The sequence below is a fragment of the Aythya ferina genome (genome assembly GCF_964211825.1).
Source record: "Aythya ferina genome assembly, chromosome: 5".
Taxonomy (NCBI): Eukaryota; Metazoa; Chordata; class Aves; order Anseriformes; family Anatidae; genus Aythya; species Aythya ferina.
The window spans coordinates 55,242,810-55,266,962 of NC_140301.1; the positions used below are offsets into that span (position 1 = coordinate 55,242,810).

The 24,153-nt window shown below is 39.1% G+C and overlaps 1 protein-coding gene across 5 annotated transcripts in view; it reads right to left on the reverse strand.

The window, feature by feature from the left end:
* The window catches only part of PPP1R13B (protein phosphatase 1 regulatory subunit 13B), a 70,791-nt gene that overhangs the window by 42,620 nt on the left and 4,018 nt on the right, over positions 1-24,153 (reverse strand). For 2 of the 5 annotated variants that reach the window (XM_084521820.1, XM_084521819.1), the window contains exons 1-2: positions 16,182-16,382; positions 3,368-3,515 (exon numbers count right to left, since the gene is read on the reverse strand). In XM_084521820.1, the coding sequence (XP_084377946.1) occupies positions 3,368-3,515; positions 16,182-16,307 (274 nt within the window). In that variant the 5' untranslated portion in view covers positions 16,308-16,382. Of the gene's footprint in view, positions 1-3,367; positions 3,516-16,181; positions 16,383-24,153 lie in introns of those variants that run through there. The other 3 variants (XM_084521823.1, XM_084521822.1, XM_084521821.1) reach the window with 2 other exon arrangements.

Consider the following 24,153-nt stretch of genomic DNA (forward strand, 5'->3'; position numbering starts at 1 on the left):
TTCTGATTACATGTATTCTGTCATCTGTAATAAAATGTGTTTATGCCTGCTATACAGGAAACCAGAACACAAAGTAACGGATTATATGTCCATAACTGGGAGTTCACTGTAAGATCAGAAAAGCATCTTTACCTACGCAGGTTTGCAGTTGTATACTACAAGTATACTTCCATTTCTTTCAGTCACTCACGTCTAGGCTGTAATTAAATTCAGGAAGACTAACAATATCAATTGCTAAAGGCCATTCCAGATGTAAATGAAGTGGATAATTGGGTAATGGACAGATTTAAAAGCTTGAAATCCATTTTCTTTTGAAACGCACTACAAGTTCCTGGCATCATACCTATCTTTTGACCTCCTTACCCACCATGACTCGCAATAGCTGGGCAACAAGGAATATATTTCTTTTCCTCCTGCCATAGCCCGAGAATTCTATACAAAGCAAGGAAACTTCAAGCTGAGTAAACACAAGGTGCTACAAAATTAGCTGACATATCAGGCACAAACGCTGTTGCCTTTTTTCAGCTATTAATCACCTAAAGAAACTGGAGAAGAATAGGAACAGAGAAGGAAATAATAAAACCAAATGCACATAAACCAAATACTTATGTCATGAAACTCCAAGAAGAATCAGTTTCTTAGCTGTAATACAAACAGCTCCCAATCTATTTTACAACTCTTAGGAAGCTCCTCAACCATTTCTTTAGCATGCAACAACAGAAAAAAAAATTAAAAAAATACTCTTCCACTGGCACCGTATACAGCAGTTTCATTGCAAATTGCTTCCCACTTCCCACTCCAAACCAATGGTTTGAGTTGTTTGTTTTCACTTCTTAGTCTCATATTTTCTGTGACAGATCTCTGCTCCTGGCTAGAATTATTTTTAAAATTTGAGTGGAAGGAGCTTAATGTAGCTCCCAGGAGCAGCTGAAGGAAAATTATCATCCCACCCTCCTTAAAAGAAATTTCAAGTTGTTTCACTCAGAAACTTTAGTATCCACAGACTTTGGGGAAAGAAGTTGAGACCACCAACACAGATTTTACAATGATATCCTACAACTAAGAAAAGCAAACAAAATGCTTGTCCTGAAATTCCTGTCAGACAGACTTAAAAACAGTGTGCAGGACATTTTTTGCTGACAGTACAGGTCTGTTTGAGAGCTCCAGAAATGTAAGCAGGTGTTTCATTTATTTATTTTTAATTTTATTCCCTCTAGGATTTTGCATACCTTAAAGGAGGCTGTAGCGAGATGGGGGTTGGTCTGTTCTCCAACGTGCCTGCTGACAGAGTAAGGGGGAATTGGCTAGAGTTGCGCCAGGGGAGATTTAGGCTGGATATTAGGAAGAACTTCTTTACCAGAAGGGTTGTTAGGCATTGGAATGGCCTGCCCAGGGAAGTGGTATAGTCACCATCCCTGGAGGTCTTTAAAAGACGTTTAGATGTAGAGCTCAGTGATGTGATTTAGTGAGGGACTCGTTAGTGTTAGGTCAGAGGTTGGACTCAGTGATCTTGGAGGTCTCCTCCAACCTAGTGATTCTGTGATCTAGATCTTCATGGACTATAATGGGACCGAAGACACACAAATCACAGGATAGATACCCAAATTTAGTTTTAGTTCCTCCATCACATCTCCCAAGATAAGTTTTATTTTCCATTTCATAGAAACTGTTAGCTTCAGATATCCAACATTTTCAGAAATAACGTTATATCCGCAAATAAAGTATGTTATCAGTCTTTGAAGTCATTATAGAAAATTCATGCTTACATTTGCCACAGTTGCAAGGCATAAGTGCCCCATAAAGATGCTGTGGATCACTGGCTAGAATTTCCAGTCACCTTTTGAAGCTAGCTGACAACATTCTCTGCATTTTTGCAAAGTACACCCTCCAAGTATTGTGAAAGCAGAAGGACAAATAATACCATATATGTTACACTTTTACAGACCAGTGGTTGCAAAGTATTAGGGATAAGTGAGTGCATGCAGATCCAGTTTATATATGTTATATACTTGGCATTTTGACTCTTTGTAACCTAAACTTCTAATTTGAAAAAAAAAAAAATAGCAACCTTCCTATAAGTTTTATTCTTAAAGACAGTTTTATAAATACAAGCTGAATTTGTATGCCAAGAATTGCAAACATGCTTAGCCTCCCTTCTGCTTACTCTTGCCTAAACTCTACAAATTCCCATCTAATTAGGAAACAACTTCGAGGCACCTTCTCTCCTTATAAAGTCTTAGAACCATTAAAAAATGAAACGATATCCCAGTAGGAAACTATTTTAGTTTGCTAATACTTAAAAGCTCCACAGGCATCTGAATAATGCAATAAACTTCTCTGCTTGACAAAATGAATAAACAGCCCCTGAACAAAATATACCCCTCTCTATAAAAAAGTAAGAATTCTATATCAAGTTATGACCTCATTCTTTATACAGAATAGATGACAAACCGCTTAAACAGGGGTAACCTTAGTAATTGAGGTAGGTAAGAACCTACCTGTTATCCTCAGCCATTCACTGATCCTACTCATATATTGATACACTATCATAACCTGGAAGCTTGCACTACACTTAATTGCAAGAACTCATCTAGAAACAGAATGCATAATAGGGCTTTTCTGACACAATCCTGAAAAGGACTGCTCATCCCATCATTCTGTGAAATAACAATTACAACACAAATAGAAGACAGGCACTACTACCTGCCCCAAGGGAAGTTATTGAATTTTTGACAATACACTTCCATGAAGAAGTTGGAGATGATTCTGGCACAATTCTGTATGAACTTCTGTTAGTTACAATCCAGGAAGAAAAACCCATACAAATTATACAGTTCTATGATTCTGTTATACCAATTCTTAAATTTCAGGTTGTTATCATGTGGGTAACAGTGAGGAAACAGGATGGGAAAGAATCCAGTTGGTAACCTTCACTCACTTCTTGTATAAGATCATCGCTGACATTACAAATTATTTAAACCCTACTCCAACCCTGAACATGCCGTATGCCTATTTGAAATAAATGATGTGTAGAAGTAAAAATACAGCCATCCTTCCCCCCCATTTTTAAAAGGCAGATACTGAATACTTCATGTAATCTGAAGATCTGAAATACAAAAGACTAACACATCTTACATATGCCTTTTATCAAATACTCCATGCTGAGAAAGGAAAACGAGGAAAAAAAATAATCAAGAACTGCATTAATCTCTACAGATACTAAATACCACACTCTGCATGAAAGTTTGCCAAGAAAATAAAAAAGCTTTAGAACAAATAGAAATCATTGATACTGAAAAGTCAGTCTTACCATTTCTTCTAATTGTGACAAATATTTAAACCAATTTCCACCAAACATTTTGCTTACCGTTTCCACGCCATACTTCAGCCAGATGGCAGCTTCCTTCTCCAGGCTCTTTACAGAACTCTACTACATCGCGACAGGTTGTTTCTGGTGTAATTGGAACTTCTGTCAAAATCTGCTCATTGTTGCTCAGAAACACGGTTAATATCATCTGAAAGAAAAAAAAAAAGTAGCAGAATATTCAGAAACATGACAAGAATATGAATATAGGTAAGATTTATAAACCCTCTGTAAATGGAACTATATGCTTATGGTTGGTCAGTATTATCATAAAAATAGTTTTCAGTTTCTTCTAACTTAGCAAACGATTTAGTCCTTTGTGTTGATTTTTTTTTGGTAAGTGTGAATGGAAGGTTTTTCTTTTTTTTTTTTCTTTTTGTTTTGTTTTTGGAGGGTGGGGTTGGTTGGTGGTGTTTGTTTTTCCTCTTTCATTTCAGTTAAAGTGGTATAGTTCTGTCTGACAATGAGGCTGGGAAGGAAGGAATGAGTTTTGCTATAATAGATGTTTGAAATCATAGCATTTAAATGTTGCAAATAAATTAATACTTTGTAAAGTAACATAAAGCTCCACAGGTGGGCAACCCTTTGCAACTTGTCTGAAGATCCACTCACATTTCATTGGATTGGAAGCCTTGGAGTAAAAACCAAACCACCATACAAACAGGGGAAAGAGAAGTGTCACATTTTGCAAGGGGTTGCATTTGTTTAGTTACTTGCTAGAGCTAAAACCTCTGAGAAGTCAGTTGTTTCCACATTACTTCAGCCCCCACCCTGCACTTGCTGTGTAGACCAGATGCACACGCAACCTGCCCGCAGAGGCACTAAGCATGCTCTCCTGACTTGTACTTGTACAACATCAAAGGACAACTTTCCCTCGAGTAACTGCTCCCAGCTATTCCAGTTGGAAAGCTGCCACAAAATAGTTTTTCTTCCCCTCCCCACCTTAACAATATTCAAAAGAACTTGACATCAAGGAAAACAGAAAGAAGAAAGAGTACAATCCAATCTATAAAGGAGCAAGCGTAGCTCTAAGAGGGAGCACTAAGCTCAGTTGAAGTAAACTTTTGTTCAAATGCTTTGCTCCACCTTAAGCAAAGGTGTGCACAAACACACAGAGCTGGAGCTATTCCCATCCCTGCTCATGTTAGTAAAGGTACCTTGCTGCAAAGTCAAGCATTCAAAAACTGCACATCAACTTCACCCACCTCACCCCCTCTGTGCACTGTGTTCTGATATGGCCATTAATAATACATTTGTTTGCTGCACCCCTCTATCAGGGACCTCTCCCTTACAGAGCCTTCTCGATGAATTTGTTTGTAGGCCCTTATGGCATTTGCTGCAAGAGCTGGAAGCGTGTCCTTACCAGCTGAGGGGCTTGTAAGGAAACAAAAACAAAACAAAAACAAAACAAAACAGCGAAGTCCCAATACAATAGTACTAAAAAGATTCATTTTAGCCCTGAGTGGGACTGTTTTGAGGACCCGTTGAGAGTTGTATACAGAAGCATGTTTTTCAATGTAACACTAAATTGTCAGAAAGATACTCAGCCTTCAGTTCCTGCTCAAAATTAAACAAGTATTTTTAACTATGTTATCATTCCCTCACTCTCTGGCGCCTCAATTTACTATCAGTACACTAGTCATGATACCATTCTGTAAACTTAGGGGGATGGAGATATGTGATGTTTAAGACATAGCTACCGTAATAGATGTCCCTAACGAGTGTTGCAAAATTATTAATTTTGTCTTCTAGGAGGAAGACAAAGAAAGAAAGTTAGTTCTTTCTGTAAGAACTTTCTCTGTAAATAAGATTTAATATCACATATCGAACCACAATGATAAAACCTAATTATTTAACAGCTCTTCATTAAATAACCACTCGCCACTTAACCGGAGTTGTGCCTCAATTTGCATTGGCATATCTTTAAAAAAACAAAAACAAACAACAAACACATTCAGAACACTACTGGGACACATTACATGCACCAAACTGGAGATGAGCACTAGTAACAGCTGGATACTGAGCAGGAGCACTCCATCCCAGCACCGTCAACTTCAGAAGTAAGCACGGGACCAGTCCCAAGAAAGCCCGGGTTCCCAGCCCTCAGTCTCCTCGGCAGACCTGCAGGCTGTTCCAACCCATCTTCCTATTCTCCCTCAACCTGTCAAGCTTGTATGCAGTACCCTGAAGTTCTCACAGTAACTGCATTTCAATGCGAGCAGCAGTCATCCAGGGCTGTAGATGTACCAGAGCTTCACCCTTGAGTTTCTCCAAGAGTAGCTCTAAAAGGAGCTATTGTAGAGCTAGGATGCAACCACAGCTAATAATGCAGATGTCTTGAACCACCTACTGTTTACAGCTCAGTGTTATTTCTCCACAAATGAAAAAAGGTCCAGGCCCGGTTAATCCTCAGTGGCTGTGGAATCTTTTACACAATAAACACCTAATACAGATTCTAGTAGTGGAATCTGACCTCATACTTAAGAGGGGAAGTGTCACATATGAACACAAAAAAACAGGCTTTGAAGCCACCTGTAGAGGTCATCCCAGCCAGTCTCTTGGCCTGGGGCAGGATCACCTCTAGCTCCATCATGCTGCAGAGATGCTTGTTCAACCTGTTCTGAAAAGCCTTTCATGGCGGAAACTCCACAACTTCCCTCAGCCATCCACCCCAGGATTCCTGCTGGAAGGAAAAGTTCCTTAAAGTCTAGTCAAAACTTTCCTTGCCACCATTCAAACTAGCTAGTTCTTCTCCTAGCCACAGGAATGATAAAAAACACTTGTTTGACTTTTTTCTCCACAGTTACATTTCAGGTATACCTAAAAAAAGTAACCAATAGTTTTTTTTAATTTAAACACCAACCTGTGAATTATTAATGTCAGTATTATGAAGTGATTTCCCTATAACACTTGACAGTAATTTCAAGATGAAAACCAAGTTTTTATGAGAATGCTCAAAGACACTGGCACTCCCAGAATCAAGAGGAGGTCTAGGCTTCTTCATGGTCTGTCCCAAAGCCCTGTTACCTCGTTGTGAAAGACTAAATGGCACAGCTTAACATCACGTGGTTTCACATGGCTTCCAAGTTTCGATTTCTGTATTGTTGTAAAGATAACAGTGCCCCAGAAAAGTTGTTTCGTGTATTCAAGGTTATCTGCCTACATCTGCAGACGAGCTGAAAAAGAAGAAAGGCCTCGGAGGTGCAAGTTATCCCATACAACTCTGCCAACTCTCCATAAATTCAAACCTCAACCACAACATAAACATATAGTCCCCCCTTTGCAAGAGCAGGCCCAAGTTTGCTGTACCTCCAACACAACATTTTCAGCTCCCTCAGCTCTCAGCCTGCCCCAGCACTGCCTTCTCCGAAGCACACTGTCACCCACAGCGCCGGCTGGGGGACAGCCCAGGGAGAGGTGTCCCTCTAACGAGGCAGCAAGGTGCTGCAGCCATCACACTACTCCCCAGACTCGTTTAAGTACGGATTTGTATTTATTTTTAACAGGTGGTTGGAGTAACACCGTGGAAACTGAAGCATTGTACTGTGAAGCAGATGGCCTGAAGCATACAAAGAAAGACTCAAAATATTGAAAATTATTAACATATTGCAGTATTAATTAGATTTTCAAGTCAGTGTCATAGCTATCCCTATTTATGGTGAAGGCAGAATAATAATCCGAGGTAATTCAGGGAGATAAAATACAAAGAAGCACTGATGGAGCCTGGAAATTTCCTGCTGAAGAATATAAGCGAGGCATACGCATGAAATAGACAGTACACCCACTGAAGGAAATTAGCAGTATTAAAAATGTTCTTAGCCCAAGATTAGGATACAGGAAACTGGTAAATCCTTCTCATTTTAAATGGGTTCCAAACATGAACAATTGCAGAAATGCATGTTCTTAAAAATGAGATCATAACCATAGCAACATTTCAATTCAATCATCAAAAATCTTCAAGTGTGGACACAATGGCACACAGTAAGATCTGAAATGTAACCTCAGTGCTTCTAAATTATACTTGGTTTCCACAATAATACAAAGCTCCAAATCTTACCCTTTCCTCAATACAGATGCAGATGTTACCTGTCTGCTGCTGTCCTCTGCAAGCCTTGCTTCCCAACCAATGGCTTTATTCCAGCTTTCATTATTTCCTGAATCTTTCTACTCTTCTCCACCAACCTCTAATATATTCCTTCACCGTTCAGGTCTTTCCCGTGCCAGATGGGCTGTATCAGCCTCACAACTGAACTCTTACTGTTGTTTCACTCATTTCTCAGCTTGCTGAAAAGCTCCTGCTAGGACAGCCTCCGAATCCTTCCCAAATCTTCTCTGCTCAATGGAGTCGGGCTGGTGCACGTGTTCCTCTTAGGATGTTGTCTCTGCTTCTCTGTTCCCATCCCAATTCTCTCCCATCGTACTTCCTGGGTTATTTGAAGGGCACACATAATCATCCCCGCCGTTTCTCACGGAAATAGGAGGGAGGGATAAATCCTCAAGATCTTTATCCTCATTTATCATCTCCTCTGTTTCCAAAGACTGATAATGTCACCCACAAATTTCAACAGGCACCTTCCAGAGAGATGAGACAGTTTTATCTGTCCAGACCTGATCCCTTACTGATGAATCTGAAACCCTGACCATCTCCAATTACCTCTTGTGAACACCTGGCCACCAATTCAAGTTCCACGTGGCCATCACAGCCCTTACCCAGTTATTTCCAATGACTCCCTGGATTTCATATTCACGGTAACACAAGCATACCTATCATTATGAGCTGTAATACAGACATCTTTCACACCAATTATTTTCTCAGTCTTGTGTCCCAGATCCATCCACAGTACTACTGTACAATATTGAAGGCACGGATAATCTCTTCTATCAATTGGTGCAGCTAATACTCTCAGAGCTTGGAAATGTGGCTGTTGGTTTTCTCAAGTTTTCATTAATGTGCCTTCCTTTTTTGAAAAAAAAAGTCACAATGTATAAAAAATGATTTTTCAAGCCTATGGCTCTATGGCTTTAACCATGTCATCTTTATGCATTAATTTTCTAGTTTTCACTTCCCCATTGTGATATGGAGTCTTCCTCCCTATTGCTTTTCACTCATTTATCAAGAAACTGATGCCAAATCAGTCCTTTACACCAGTTTTTCTACTCTCCATACATTGAACAGGTGTTTTTATGCTTTCTTCTCATCAAACTCATCTACCACGGCAAAGGTCCCACAGGGCCACAAGTGAGAGTCCAACATCCCTTGTTCTCTGTGAGCTTCTGCAGGCTATCCTGTTTTGCAGCTCCAGCTGCACTCCCCTAGTACAATAAAAGTAGGAGAACTGCACAAAAACAGAACAGAAGACAGCAGCTGATGTTCTTAGTTGCAAAATTGCCTAGAAAGTTAAAAACTCCAACTTCTGAATGAGGTCTTTTTTCCTCACCATTTTTCTGCAATCTTACAAAAAAAAAAAAAAAAAAAAAAAGCAATGCTTTTGATCTTCTGCTGGTACCTCAAATTAAGAACAGGGATGTTTTTAATTAAATCCTCTTTAACAACAATTTTCATGGAAAAAAAGAAATACATCTTACTCCAAGATTACATTATGCTACCAAGACATAAAACACTGGTGCTTGAGTAGAAATAAACCTTACATAAAGTCTCTCCATTGCCTTACACACAAGTTAATTTCCTAACTCTGATAACACACCAAATGCTGGCATTTCAGGCTAACAAAATCCAATCTAAGCACATATCTCCTGATACCCTACTCCAAGAAAATTGAATTATTTAAGCTTTCAGAAAGCAACCAAAAAATAGTATTTCAGGACATGCTGAAATATTAGGATTTAAAACATGTTAGAGTTGATTTCCACTAATAATATTAATATTCAACTAAAAAAAGAGAACCAATAAGTTCTAGGGATGAAGATCAATTCACCTGATTTTTGCTTTAAGTATGATTGCCTTTTAACTAAAAGCCACGCTTCCACCCAAACACGGGGTTCCTGACAAAAACGGGATCAGAAAACTGTTCCAATTCTCAAAGGTAACTTACTTTATATCCACAACTACAAAGTCACTTAGAAAAGTCCGTCTGTGAAAGATTAAAATGAAGATCAAACAGCATAGAAAGGGTTAAGAAGAAAAAACATCCTGACAACATGAAAGACACTATTTTGTCTCCCACTTTTTTTCTATCCACTGCTTTCCTTTTCCTGGTATTAAAGCTACAGTGGACAATAGATCTTTTTTGTTAAGAACTTCTACCATCTTTAGAATTATCCGATTGTGAGTTAAGAATACACTGGATACCGAATAACTTAATATGGCTAAACTCACAAGCAGCTGTTTAGTCTTATCAGATTTTTCATTTGCTTTTTTTTTCCTTAAACCAGCCTAGAAACTTCATTGTGTAAACGTTTTAAAAAAACAAAACCAATAACCTCCACCTCTTCCAGCAGAAAAGTGGTTAGATGCTTCAAAAATACAAAATGTGTATTATTAAAACACTGACACACAATGGACTGAAAGTACAGAACAATTCTGGCAGCAATGCCTGCTTTATTCCCTTTGTTTCGTGGGAACTGGAATGCATTACCTTCTCACCAGGCATCTCCCCCTAATGAAGCGTTCAAAAAAAAAAAAAAAAAAAAATCCATTCAGGAGCTTGTGCTTTGCCATTTCAGATAAAGTCATGGTTAAGTCCATAGCTGCCATAAGTCCAAGTTGAGAATAGTCAAAGAAAAAAAAAAGTCTTCATTTACACAGCAGAGACCTCAATATCTCCCAACACATTTTGATAGCCTCCCAACCTTGATTCTGCTGGCCTGGGAGCCCAGCCATTCTCTGTATTTATCTATATTTAAGGTGCAACTACAATACAGCTTTAACTGAAACATCCAAAAGCATATCTTACTGAAATTCCAAAGTCCCATCATTCAAACAAACGTTGATTAAGACTGACATTTTCATTTACTAGAAAAATCAGCTCATGCGACACAAGAAAAACTGTGAAGAGGTGGAAAACCAACCCTTTGGTGATGAGACATGCCAGCATTCCCAACCCTGCACAAAGAATGCTCAGGAAAAAAAAGGTCACAAGTTATCAATCATTCTGTGCAAGTTAGCTTGCACAGAATTCATGCCACTACATAAATTTTGCACCAGCTAAAGCTGTAGAAATTCTAGTTGCACATCTCCAGCACCAAAGCAGAATTTCATTTCCTTTGCAGTATGAACGTTCTCCTTTTTAAGATTGTGGACTTGATTAGGTGAAGCTTTAAGCAATTATATTTTGAATGAAATAAGACTATGAAATTATAAACAAAAAACTGTTTTAATTAAAACCACCTAAAGATGTGTTCTTGACTCAAATCATAACTATTTCTTTATATAGTGAGATTTTTAGAACAAATCCCAAGTAAGTCTGATGTTCTTATATGTAAACACCTGAAAAGGAGTAAGATTTAACCATCTCATTTCCATATATTAAAAAGAAATCTTTAAGTGAGTTATTCACCAGCACGGTTTGTCCCAATCATTATAAGTTATACTTTTTAAAAATAGTTTTCTTGAAAGTTTTATTGCAGTATGTTCATGACATTTCATATAAGATTATCAAGACAGAAAGCAAATTTCTTATTGCTTTTCATTGGGAGATTTCTTCCTTTTAACGTCTTTTCCCCTTTCCCACGTAATTTCTTATTGATAAGAAAAAACAATACAAGTTCTATATTCCGGAACACATTTTCCTTACATCCAAGCTACACATAACTTGAGTTTAGGCCAAAATTTAAGACTCAGTCATGCCTATAGACCACATTGGTAAAATGCAGAAAGGTAGCGTCAAAGAAGTGGAGTAGAGTCTTCAGTTTGCAAAGAATACAGAAATGAGTAAAGTTTTCTTTTTTTTTTTTTTTGCAGACTCACAAAAGCATTTTTTTTGCACAGGCTCATAAAATAATTGCATCATTAACTTGCTGCTTTGCAGTCACTGAAACATCTACCTTGACATCCACCTTCACAGGACTCTGCGCAAGACAACTTTGTTACATAACCAAAAGAAAAAGATAGCTGTGTCAGTCAATACTTGTACCAAGAAACTTGGTGATGGAGTATTAAATTCCTTCTCTTCACAGAGCACAGAAATTACTTAAAAATATATATTTAATACCTCTTATAGAAATATGGAAGTAGAACATTAAAAGAAGTCTTAAAATAAGATCTTCCTTCAATTTTGTAATGTCTGCACATATGCAATAGCTTAATGGAGAGGATAAAGCCAAAAAAATTAAATAAAAACCCCACAGATGTTTCCTCTCAAGAACTTTACCACTGTTGCCTTTGTCTTCTTCAGTAAATAAGCTTTCATGTCTAACAGCAGGTGTTCAGCAGGATTCAGACTATTTCATAAACCTATACATACTTGCTCTTTATTTGCTGAAGGAATACTTAGGACACTTTATTGTTCTTTGTCACTGACAGAGAAAAAGCTTCAGCACCAGTTATAGATACGGAACGTGGAGTCTCTTACTCTTCCAGAGGTAGACTTCAGTAATGGCAGAGAAATAAGCCAGCAGTTTTGCTAGAGGAAAGAGCACTATCATCAGGCATTTAAATATATTCAACTACACAAGACAGGTCTGCAGATTATTAATGAAAGGTATAGTAGTAGCTGACTGGAAGGCTTCCAGTGCTCCAGGAAAACAAAACCTAATGAAACAATAGCAACTAGAAGGACTAGATGCTTGTATAAACAACACGAGCAACCCACAGACTCGAATGGTGTTCTACAGGCTGCGAGGAACAAGACATGAATGGGGCCAAAAGAAACAAACAAAAAAAAAAAAACAAAAAACACAACACACGACTCACCAAACAAATACTAAGTCTCTAGCATCTGCTTAAGATAGAAGTGATCATTTAGACATTACAATCCTATACTTTGTTGTATTAGAAGCCATAGTGCTGTTAACCCACATCCAGCTCTCCTGGCATCATTTTTATACAGGCTGCTTGTTGCTTGTCACAACACTGGAATGCTTTCCTTTAGATTCCGATGGTTCCTTTGAAAGCAAGCAGCAGCTGGGACTTTGATAAATTGATTTAAAAGATGGGCAATAAACATGTGGCTACAAAAGGGAAAACAGGTAAAGCCGAAAAGGGCAAAGTTAAAAAATAAAAAGAGGTTAAAAAGAAGTTGCACTACAAATAAATCTATTAATTTAAAAGGAAATCTGTCTAAGTGCAATATTTAACGTCATGAGCTAAAGAAACACAGCCTGAAGTTAGAGAAATATAAGACATGCCTCTTGTGATGTTTTCTAGTGGAAAAACGTAATTTGGCACTTGCAACAGAATGAGTTCAACATCCCTGCATCATTATCTCTTGGCTTGATTCCTAAATTGCTACATCTGGAGGAACAGCAAGAGATCTTGTTGTTGCTCCTTGATGCAAATAATTCCACCAAAGGACTGCCAAGACACTAGTTACCACGTAAGAGGCTTCGGGGATACATCTAGATACACAAACACATTCTTGCTGAGCACATTTCTTTCTGAAAGCAACGTACCGCTTAAATGCAAAGATTTATTTTTCCATAAAAAAATAATTCTGCTCCACTATTTAAAATACTGTAGGCCATTATACCATCTTTCATGATATACACAGCCACTGTTAAAAGGTGGAAGTTGGAAACTTCTTGAAAGACTAGCATTCACAGTTCAGAGAAATAGTCTCACCTTGCAAACTGGTATTGTCTGATTTGCTATAGGAGTCTTTGCCAACTACTACCCACAAACAGGAGACTGATCTCAGAATCAAGCAGTTCTGAGAAAGACACAGTTTTTCTATGACACTTGCTGGCCTCATCAAGGGCACTCAGATTTTTATGTTTTAGAATACATTTTGTCTGTAAATCTTAGAATGACAAACCCTCATCTGTTACCGCCTGCCTAATTTCAGCAAAATTCATCTATTGCACCTGCAGGGAAAAAAAAAATAAATAAATCAGCAAGCACATCAATTCTGTGCTGGTTGTTACGTGAAGTAAACAAAATTGCTAACTTATTAAAAAAACTAGCAAACACTTGCTGTATTTAAATACAATAACATTTGTTCACGTATTTAGTTAATGAGAATTCCTTAAACAATGGATTATACTGAAAATGCACAAACCACACAGCAGAAGTGTGAAGAGGGCCAACTACACCCTGGGGTGCATCAGGCACGGCACTACTGGCAGGGCCAGGGGAGGGACTGGCCTGCTCTGAGCCCCTGTGGCCTCACCTCCAGCACTGCAGGCAGTCTGGGGCACCACAAAACATAAAATAAGACACAAAACTGTTAAGAGAGTGTCCAGGGGAGGGCTACAGAGGTGGTGAAGGATCTGGAGGGGAGGATGTATGAGGAGCAGCTGAGGCCCCTTGGTTGTTCAGCCCTGAGCAGAGCAGGCTGAGGGGAGGCCTCATGGCGGCCTGCAGCTCCCTCACGAGGGGAGCGGAGGGGCAGGCGCTGAGCTCTGCTCTCTGGGGACAGCGACAGGACCCGAGGGGACGGCATGGAGCTGGGACAGGGGAGGGTCAGGCTGGGGGTTAGGGACAGGTTCTGCACCCAGAGGGTGGTCGGGCACTGGGACAGGCTCCCCAGGGCAGTGGTCACAACACTGAGCCTGACAGAATTCAAGAAGTACTTGGACAATGCTCTCAGACAGAGGGTCTGATTTTTGGGTGGTCCTCTGGGGATGCAGGAGTTGCACTCGATGATCCTTGTGAGTCCCTTCCAACTTGGGATATTCTGTGATTCAGTGATTCCAAACTCGGGCAACAGCAAGACTCAAGATCAAAACAATAGCTACATTGGTACAGTCCTCTTTCCTGAGCTCCATTTGTCCTTAAGCTGAGATATAAATAGTTTGGTAAAATACAAACATGATTTCCACTATTTGTCACATCTCCAACTCAGCATCCTCTAAACCAAATGGTTCAGAGTTAAGTGGGGAACTCCAGTACAAGACGAGGTGTAGCCCTCTAATCTCCTGGGGGAGAAGGGAGGAATGGCTGTGACACTACAAGCACATCTCATCATCTAGCACAATTCAGTGCTCACATTCACAGCTCTAAATCTTCCCTATCTGTCAAGGTGATCAGTACATCACATAACAAGCATATGACAAGCTTGAAACAACAGTTCACCAGCTGATGAGATATGAATAATATGTTTAAAAATACTATTAAATATTTGACTTTCCAAACCATTAAAGAAGACATGATGCTGAAGAACAATACAACTGTAATTCCTTTAAATTCTGCAGTAAACTCAGGTGAACTGCCAACAAATTAAAAGCAAAACCAAATTAATTCAAGATGACTCAGCTTCAGACATCATTTTATTAAATATGAATCTCAGCTTTCCATTCAGAAAGAAAAAAGGAAAGCTGTATTCAAACAGAGAAGTTAAAAGCAAACAAACACACCAAACCCTACAAACAGGACCTCCCCCTCAAAGACTCAGGAACCATATGTCAGATTAAAAAGCCAAAAAAAAATAAAATTATTTTAGTTTTTCTGGGTGGGAGATATGTGGAAAAATCTTATTTAAGGTTTTTGCATGTGGGAATCAGCAACACTATAAAATACTATAATATACTTGGAAAGACAACTCATCATGACAACACAAGGCAAAGCTGAAGAAGAATTGAGTTAACTGTGAGGTTTGGGGTTAATTTTCCTGAAAGAGCAGTAGAGCCTTCAAAGTATGCATGCAACAGAAGTGTCCCACAGAACTGAGTGTTCTCAAATTATTAAAAACATTTTGGCCAAGGCTAAGGAAAGGGAGGTGCTGATGTTTCTACAGTCTTGTGTTCGACCTTGTCAACAGCTACTGCAAAGTCATCCAAACCCCACTGAATTCCAGAAAAGCCTGACCAAACTACTGCATAGAAAATAATCTCATCAAAAGATTATAGGACACGCACAGATATTTGTGCCTTTTCATTTACGAGTTTTCAAAAGAAAAATCCATACCACATAAAAACCGACCAACTAAAATAGGATCTTCATTGAAGATGTGCCTTTGGTCAATTAATAAAGACTATTTGGGGCACTGAGCACCACTTTTCCATTTTACAAACAAAGAACAACTTTTTTGAAGTCTCCAGACCCACACCCATATGTAAAGTTGGGACCAGAATCAGTGCTACTCTTTCCTTTAATCTTCAATAGATCAGAATAAGAAGGGACAGCCACAGCTTTCTCCCAGGGAGTGGAAAGCATTAACAAAATACTGATTGTTTAGCACATTGCTTCCAGGGAATACCAGCCATTCAATCTGAGATCTGCCTTGGCAAAAACGTAAAAAGTGAAAACAGAATATAACCTCTGGGATTCAACAGGCAGTTTGCAGAGTTTTCCTTCCATCATCAGGGTGGAAATTGCACATAATAGAAAATTACTCTTTCCAGTCCATTTCTGGAGTTTTTACATGGAAGATTTAAAAATTAAAAGTCCTTCTATTTTCCTGTCAGATATCCATTCTGTCTGAATCAAAAAAAAAAAACACAAAAACACAGAATATCCTCCCTTCTCCCCCCCACCCCCCCAAAAAAAACACTTAACTGAATTTACACAAGATAAAAATTAAAGTTTCAGGTATTTCATATACAAAAGAGACCCATATAAGGCAATAGTCTCTGATTTTCAAGGAAAAATCCCACATACAACATTCTAAACCATTATAAGAAATCACCATTAAGTTTTACAAGACAAAATCACAAAGTGTATTATTTTACAGTAAAGAAACAAAAAGCAAAGTAATCCCACCTTCTTTTTTATAACTCTGTCCTTTGTCCAGTTTTTAGAGTTAAGTCCAGTCTTTCCTGATAGCCAAGATTTCTCTTTTGGTGTTTTAATAATATTGTGAAGAACCATCCTTAAAATGTTCTTCATGTGTAAATAGTAGTGAATAGAAATATAATAGTGCAGAGCTAAAGCCTAGAGCAGTTTGTGTGCAGCAACTACAGTGAAAACCCACTTAAATGGAGTATTTTTGGTCTACTGGCACATGAATTCAAGCAGCGGTGACGAGCAGTGATAAGATGTTCTAAGGAAACAAGACAGGCCACAGTTGTGACAGGAACAAGATAGGCTAGATCAAGTTTCGCCTAATTAGGCAAGGTTGCAGTAGGGGAGTTCTGCTATCCTCTCATTGTGCAATAGTCATCTTTGTTTGATGTTAGAATAATGAAAAACATTAAGTATTCATCCAAAGTAAATTTACATATAAGGCTCTGTCTGTCTCAGGACAGACAGAAGTGATTTTTTCCATTGAAGGGGGCAATAGGGAGCAGAAGTTCAAAGAGCAAACGATGCTAGCATCTACCAAAGATGTTTACACGATGCTTTTCCTGAAATTAGTGAAACTTTTGAAGACAACTAACCAGCTTAAAGACAAAACAACAACAAAATCCACCGTGTATTTACGCCTAAAAATACTATAGTTCAAGCACTCCTCCATTCTTGGCAGAGTCTTTCTTCTTGCTGGATGTAATTCAAGCAGCAGAGAATATAAAATGGTAAACTATGTTTCTGATTGCCTCTTCATGTCAAGGGACAGGGAATGTTTATCATCATTCCTGTCAACACTACCCAGGATCCAGAGTGAGGCAGACAGAGATGGCACCAACAGTGCATTCAGCTCTCACTCTACCATTGCAGCAGCAAAGCACGCTCTTCTGCCTGACCCATTCCCTTAATAGAGAAAACACAGAACGAGTGAGCAAGTGACCCAGCGTGGGGGGAACAAAAACACACAAAGATACCAACAGTATGAAAAAACAGCAGAACTGAAACAACCCATCTCTCTCAGAGCAGATTATAAACTACATTTTCTGTGTAGCACCTTATGCATGAACTGCAGAAGGAAGAGTAGTAGGTTCTCGGTTTAATTTGCGATGCACAGAACTGCTACATTACCCTTCCCCACGAGCAGCAGCAGAAGGAAGAAAAAACTGGTAAGGTTCCATATTTAGCCTGCTTCAACATTCAGAAATAGCATTGTCCTCCCTTAATGCATTTTGTCAGAAACGCAAACACTCCGATCCCATGCAGTCTTCCTTCCTCCTTAGCAAACAAGTACCGTTGATAGGTTTACTGGGAATATAATCAGAAGAATAATTTCAGATTTCTAAAATGCAGCAACTTAAAAAAAAAATAAAAATTAACCTCTTAGGAACTGAGGACATTTTAAATAAATTTGAAATGGGAGAATGTTTCTTAAAAGGGAAGGGTTGTTTTGCTTCGAAAAGGATGGAAAAAATCTAAGCTGGTTGTTCTCCAAAAGCAGATCGTATCTTTATCTGCCAGAAAAACAAACTGTATCACATGAATAAATATTTGAGAGGCAAAGCTGGGCCTATATTAACACACGTTGTGCCCATCTTCCAACTGTTGCTACAAGCTGAATGCTTCTGAACAAAAAAAATCAAAAAAATTTAATACCTTACTTGGTATTAATTAATAGGAGGGCTTAACATACATGTGCATTTGGGAGGTATATGGGAGGGTCCAAATCTAAAGCCCACCAGCCCTTTGGATGATCAGGATCTTTTAAAAGAAGCATATAACTTAAAAGACATATCACTGGACTTCCTTCTTTTATCCTGTCATCCTCCCTTCGGAAGTAATTGAAAATGTCTGTATGTACTTCGTTAAATCAGATAAATAATAAAAGCCATACAAGCACAGTGTAGCCCCTTCCTTTTTCTCATATGGTCCATAAGCATATTGTCTCTAAATTGAGTATCTGATCCAGTACAGTTATGTGGCTGACTGATTTGTAACTGTTACTTCTAGGAAGGAAATTATAAATCTAGGAGGGAGAGGAAGATAAGGATACCACAGCTACATCCTCTGGTTGCGTAATGTATTATCAGCCTCAAAACTCTACGTTAAAGAAATAAGGGGATTCCTCCTCCACACAGCATGTAAAGAGGTTTGAATGCTCTAACTGCAGATGAGGTGCATGAAGTTTTTCACAGGTATAAATTCTTACCTTATATTAAATGCAGCAACTACATAAGGTCCAAGAAGACTTGCCCTGTGTAACAAAGCTCATATTCAGCAATGCTATACAACTGCAGATGACATAAATCACTCAGCGGGAAAGTAAAACGCAGTCTATGATCCTACTAAAGCACTTTATCATAAAGACATTAATGGCCTCTGAAAAACACATGGAATGATGTAGCAAAAAGAATATAAAGTAGAACTGGAAGTGTAATTCCATAAAGCACAATTCTACATCAACTGCAGAACAGAAAATTACTTGACATAAATCTATAGATTAAAATTGGTAGATGTGAGCAGCCCATACAAGGAAGCAACACACAAGTATAATTCTTCTGAACTCCTGCTGTTCTTTAAACCCCAACACCATATTTATAGTATCATTACATTTAAATCTTTTACTTGTTTCGGTAACTTGGATTCCACTTTGCCACCCAATCTCCCTCTCACTATTTTCACCTCTGTGCTCCTCCTAAGTAAGCTTTATTGTAAATGCCTAATACATGCAATTCGTTGATTTTGAACACGCTTAACTACAAACATGCGTGATTACACAAAGGGCCTCTAAGCCAGGCTTGTACACACTTGTGGAAACTTCAACTAAATAGGCACCTTATCTTCCAGATGAAAATTATGAGAATTTGTACATTCAATAAGACAATCAGCTTGCTTGCTTTATATACAGTCTCCTTTAGTTTCTGCAGTATGATCAAAAATCCATGGATCATACTGGGGAAAGAAAGGAAGCTCACACATCTATGATCGTTTTTCTTCAAAGTTAGTTTTAAATTAATTATACTTAATGAGACAGGTACCTAGATTCACTTATCACTTCCACTTAGGCAAACTGACAGTTTTGTTTACATATTTCTGAAATCTATTTTACTGAGGTAAAAATATCATGTTCTATTACACTATACCAACCGTGAGCTCAACCACCTATGCAGAGGATGCGTTGTAGTGAGCGTGTTTCCTTTTTCCCCAAAGCTTCGAGAAAATCAAAGCCATAAAAGAATTTGAATTAAATATGTCAAATATGTACATTTAAATACAGACATTCAAAAAAAATGTTCTTCTGAAGAAGAACATACCTAGCGTGCTTTTCCTGGGGGAGAAGAGGGGAAGCTTTTTTTCTCCTTGTTGTCCTCCAGAGGATGCCAGAAGCAGGGGGGCATTCCTAGCCCCCTGCACACCAGGGAGCTCGTCCCAGCCAGGCCCCGCACCCCGATGCACACACACCTACCTACACGAGGACACTCGTGCTACTGTGCCCGCTCCCATGTCAGAAGACACCTTTTCCTCAAAAAAAAAAACTGCAGTACTTGACAGGAGGAGGATAACTGAGTAACTCTGGCCCCCGTAAGGGTGGAGAAAGGAAGAGAAAAGGATGACAAAGGAATTCAGACACAACCAAGATACGCTCAGCCCTGAGCACTGGAAGAGGCTGCTGAGACCTCACTCCTTTAAAAATTTCTGTGTAGTTTGTTAAACAGCAAGAAAAAGCCAATCAAAAGCTTTATCCTGCTTCTGAAAAGGTACAGGCAAGTACCTGCATGCTCCAGATTATGCTCACTTACAATTTTATGTCATCAGTTCTTCCGAGCTCTGGGAGCACAAACGGAATAGTACTGGGTTGCTTCAGGACACTTTTTTTCCTCAATCAGCTAGGATTGCTGGGGATAGGGGCAGCAGTAAATAGGGATAATGCAGTAGCATCTAGAAGACCCAAATCACAGTCAAAGACTTGTTAGGTTGAATGTTAGGAAAACTCCAGATACACAAATACTGGAAACGTTGTATAGTAAGTTCTTTTATTTAGTGTAGTTTATACATCCCTAAAGTGCTTTTTCTGACTGAAATTTCGTAATGTAAAACCAAAAGTCTATATAAAATGCTATCAAAGAAATCTAAAGGTAGGCAAATGTGGAAGTGAATTGAAATTCAAAAGCCTTTATCTCTAACAAAAAATGAGCAAAAGGACTTATATTGAAATAATATAATTTATGTGTCAACTTAAGTATTTGGGTTGGATCCCAGAAGCACACTGAGGTCAATAGAGCAGCTTATAGTTCAAGCTGATTTAAACCTAGTTCAGAACTTCACCTCCTATCAGCACTACAAAAGCAAACACTACTGCTATCCATCATCCAAAAAAGAAAGGTAAAGAAAGTGCCGCAGTCAGGAATTTGGGCTGGGGGAATGGGCTGCAAGCATCGCACTTTGAACTGCTTTGTGTCAATGTAAAGCCTTGATTCTTATGGCATATTCCCTGTAATCAAACGGAGCCTTGCTGAAGTGCTGGTAAATGACAACAGAGCAGTGGACACACTGCAGCATCAGTACTCCAAGAAACTAATCAGAGAAAGGACTGCAAACGTTTCCCAGTGACACGGGCTAGTAGACACCAATCCACGTGGCATGGTTTTTGAAATGACTGCATTGATGCTGACATGATTAACAAGTGTAAAGGAGGTGAGCCATTACACATCTTTTTCCACTAGCAGAAAACCATGATTCAGACGTGTAGCTAAAATTTTCCAAAACTCGGATAACTTGGGACAATAAAGCAGTGAGGAAGAACATTAAGCATCAGGCATGCTGAGACGTTCAGAGCCGCATGCAGAGATGAAGCTGCATACAGAGATGAGTTTCACAGTTTATTTTCATAAGACACTGTTTCAGGAACTCAGTCATCTCCCAAAGTGTACATACAGTCCCACTGTTTGGAGCCTGAATAGTAATTAACCTATTCGTTAGCCCATTCATTAGCCTGCAGAATCATACAAAACTGTTTCATTTCCAAGAACTTGCTGTTTTTAAGTACACAGCAGGAAAATCTAACCTCTCTCTGTCAATGCATCTGCACAACAACTTGAGCTACGAGGACCCTGCTTGAGTATTTCTAATAAAGCCAAGTATCTCATGCAGTTAGAGGTGGTAGCTTCTATGCTGACCACATCAGCACACAGTATGTGCTCTGGCTAATGTGTTTTTCTCTCTACAAAATCCTTACAGCCTGAGAACGATTTCACAAACACTCAATATTCTATAGAAACGTGCAAGTACCCTCTTCTTACTTATCTTTTCAAAGGAAGTGTCTGAGCTATTTGAACACCTGTCTTTGGCTAGATGGGATGGGCTCGGATTTTGACCCATGATATTGGTTAAGATTTTACAGGATATCCATATACTTTCTGAAGCCTGTTTTATTTTTCTTCACCCAAGAGCAGTAAGCTTTGGGAAAAAGAAAAAAGTTGAGCTGCACTGCAAGTCCCACCTACAGAAGAGCAGTAAGAATGCCAACAGGTGCTGCACTCACTGTCTTGAACCACGTCAGACAAACTGCATTAAGAAAGTGGATTACAGAAAGATTTCCTCATGCAAACATGTTCAAAGTGCATCTCTAACTTAAACTGCACCTGTTATTCTAAACTAAGATTTAACCCAGCTTTCTGGAGAAACTACAAAAACATTTATATGCAGGTAAAACTACACTTAATGGCTATGGTAATCTTGCTGGTCTCAGACCACCCTGTTTCTTTTCCTTAAAGATCAGAAAGCAGCACAAGCATTACTTTTGTCTATGTATTAATAATGCAGCCCTGAATACTGCTTTTTTTTTTATCCAACACTAACTCTCACAACCCTCAGCTGTTCACCTTTGGAGATCTAGATGGATATATTCTGAGACTGGCAAACATCACTCCCCCCTGAAAAAAAAACAGAGTCAAAAATTGACTCCCAGGAGAGGAGCAGAACACGATTAATTCAGATGCTAGCTAATGTGTTGCACTTACGTGCATGAGGTCAACCCATAGGATTTGGGATCTGTAAAATCCTCCTAGATCAGCCTGGCGGAGCCCTGGGGCACTGCACTGTTTTCTTGTTTTCATTTCAGAGAGCTGGGAAATTTGCCACCTGGGACACAAACCACATACCAAAATCTTCTACGTGTATCTCAGCGTACTCGTGCACTACCCTGGAGTTCTTTCAGGCTGAAAATCCCAATGGTAATCTGATAAAAGCGATTACGCCCTTCTGGCAACCTCCGCGTTTCTGCCCTTTCTTGTGCTGGTCCCGGTGCCTCTCTGACCCCGCAGCGAGGCGGTTTCGGTGTGCTAAGTTGGCAGAAAAGTACCCCGACAAAAAAAAAAAAAAAAAAAAAAAAAAAAAAAGCAAACAACTTCCTGCTGAGTTAGCAAAGTAAAGTGGCTCAGCACTGATTCAGAAAAACACCAGCGCACGAGAGGGGGCAGCAGGGAAGGCAGCCTCACAGCAGCCCCTGCAGTGACACACACACCTGAAGCCTCAGTTTCCCCCAGCCTCGACTTGTGAGCAATATTTTAGTCATGGGAAAGCTGAAATCCTTCGGTCAAACTTGAAGTAGGCAGATATATAGGTGAAACACACTGTCTGCAATGAGTTTAGATTACATGAACTCTTGTTACCTGCTGAGGTTGGAATTCCTTAAATAAAATATCAGTTTTACAGCTGCAGTCTCCTCACCCGTAAATACAACTCTGCTGCTAAGCAAAGCAATGAATTGGATATCAAAAAATCTCAACTGTACTTCCAACTAGTGAACGTCTAGGCTAAGTTACACTATGAATCTTAGGAGATTAGGTGAGAATAATTGGCAGAAGCCAGAAGGAACATAATACTGCAAAGTAGGAAAAAAATGTGACAGCAAAGTAGTGGCCTCGACCTGAACATTGCACTTCTTTTTTTTAATTTTATTTTCTTTGGTCACAACTTCTTTTGTATTTGCTTCTCCAGACTTTCTCTAAGACCACACATTGCACCCCAAGCCCTCACTTGCTCCCGTTTCAGGGAGCACAGATAAAGCATTACTGGATTCACAAGCAAAAAAAGAAAAAAAAAAAAAAAAAGTAAAAACTGGTAAAGCCATAACTGCTATTTCTGAAGATCTCGGCAGTGTAATAACATCGTTCAGTTTAATTTCACTGTTCTACTGATATAGCAAGTATTAAGGGAACAAAATTCAAGATACGTTGCTTAGGGTCCAGCTTCTACCACCTTACGACTAACCTGAGTAACCACCCTAGGCTGAAACAGGAAGATTGCCCCTTCCCTTCTGTCCCTCTCAGCCAAACAGCTTGCTCCCTCCTGTACTGGCACAGACAATAGAAGTCATAATATAAACTGATTTAATGCACTAGTCTGGCAAATTATACACATACACATGTGTATATATTATATCTTCAGCATTCTTTGGATGCATTTTTAATATTATTTTTTAGTGCCCTCGATCGGTTTCCTGAGGCAAGCAGTACAGCATGCTCAAAGCAAACGGTGGGAATGGGCAGCAAGAAGCAACGAAGAAGGAAACAGGCACTTCCACTGGCCACAGGAAATGGTGAATTCAGCTCATCTGCATTGTGAAACCTCAGCCTTGAAAGGAATCCAGTCGCTCCAACATCCTACTGCACCATCGCGATAAACCTGCACGCTCCAACACAGGCAAGATCACACACACTAGCTTCTGAGCAAGGCTGAAGCAAAAAGAGTGTGACTTAAAATCTAGGTGAAGCAACTAAAAATTTGGGTTCAAGACAGTTCTTTTTCTTAATTAAACAGTTCATATATTTGCTTGTCCTTTGATTTGTTAGATTTTACACTTTGTCCCCTTGAAAGCGTTAAGGGTTTTGACACTCAAATCAACCCCTGAAGGACCGCATCCCTTATTGCACAATATATTTTTACTATT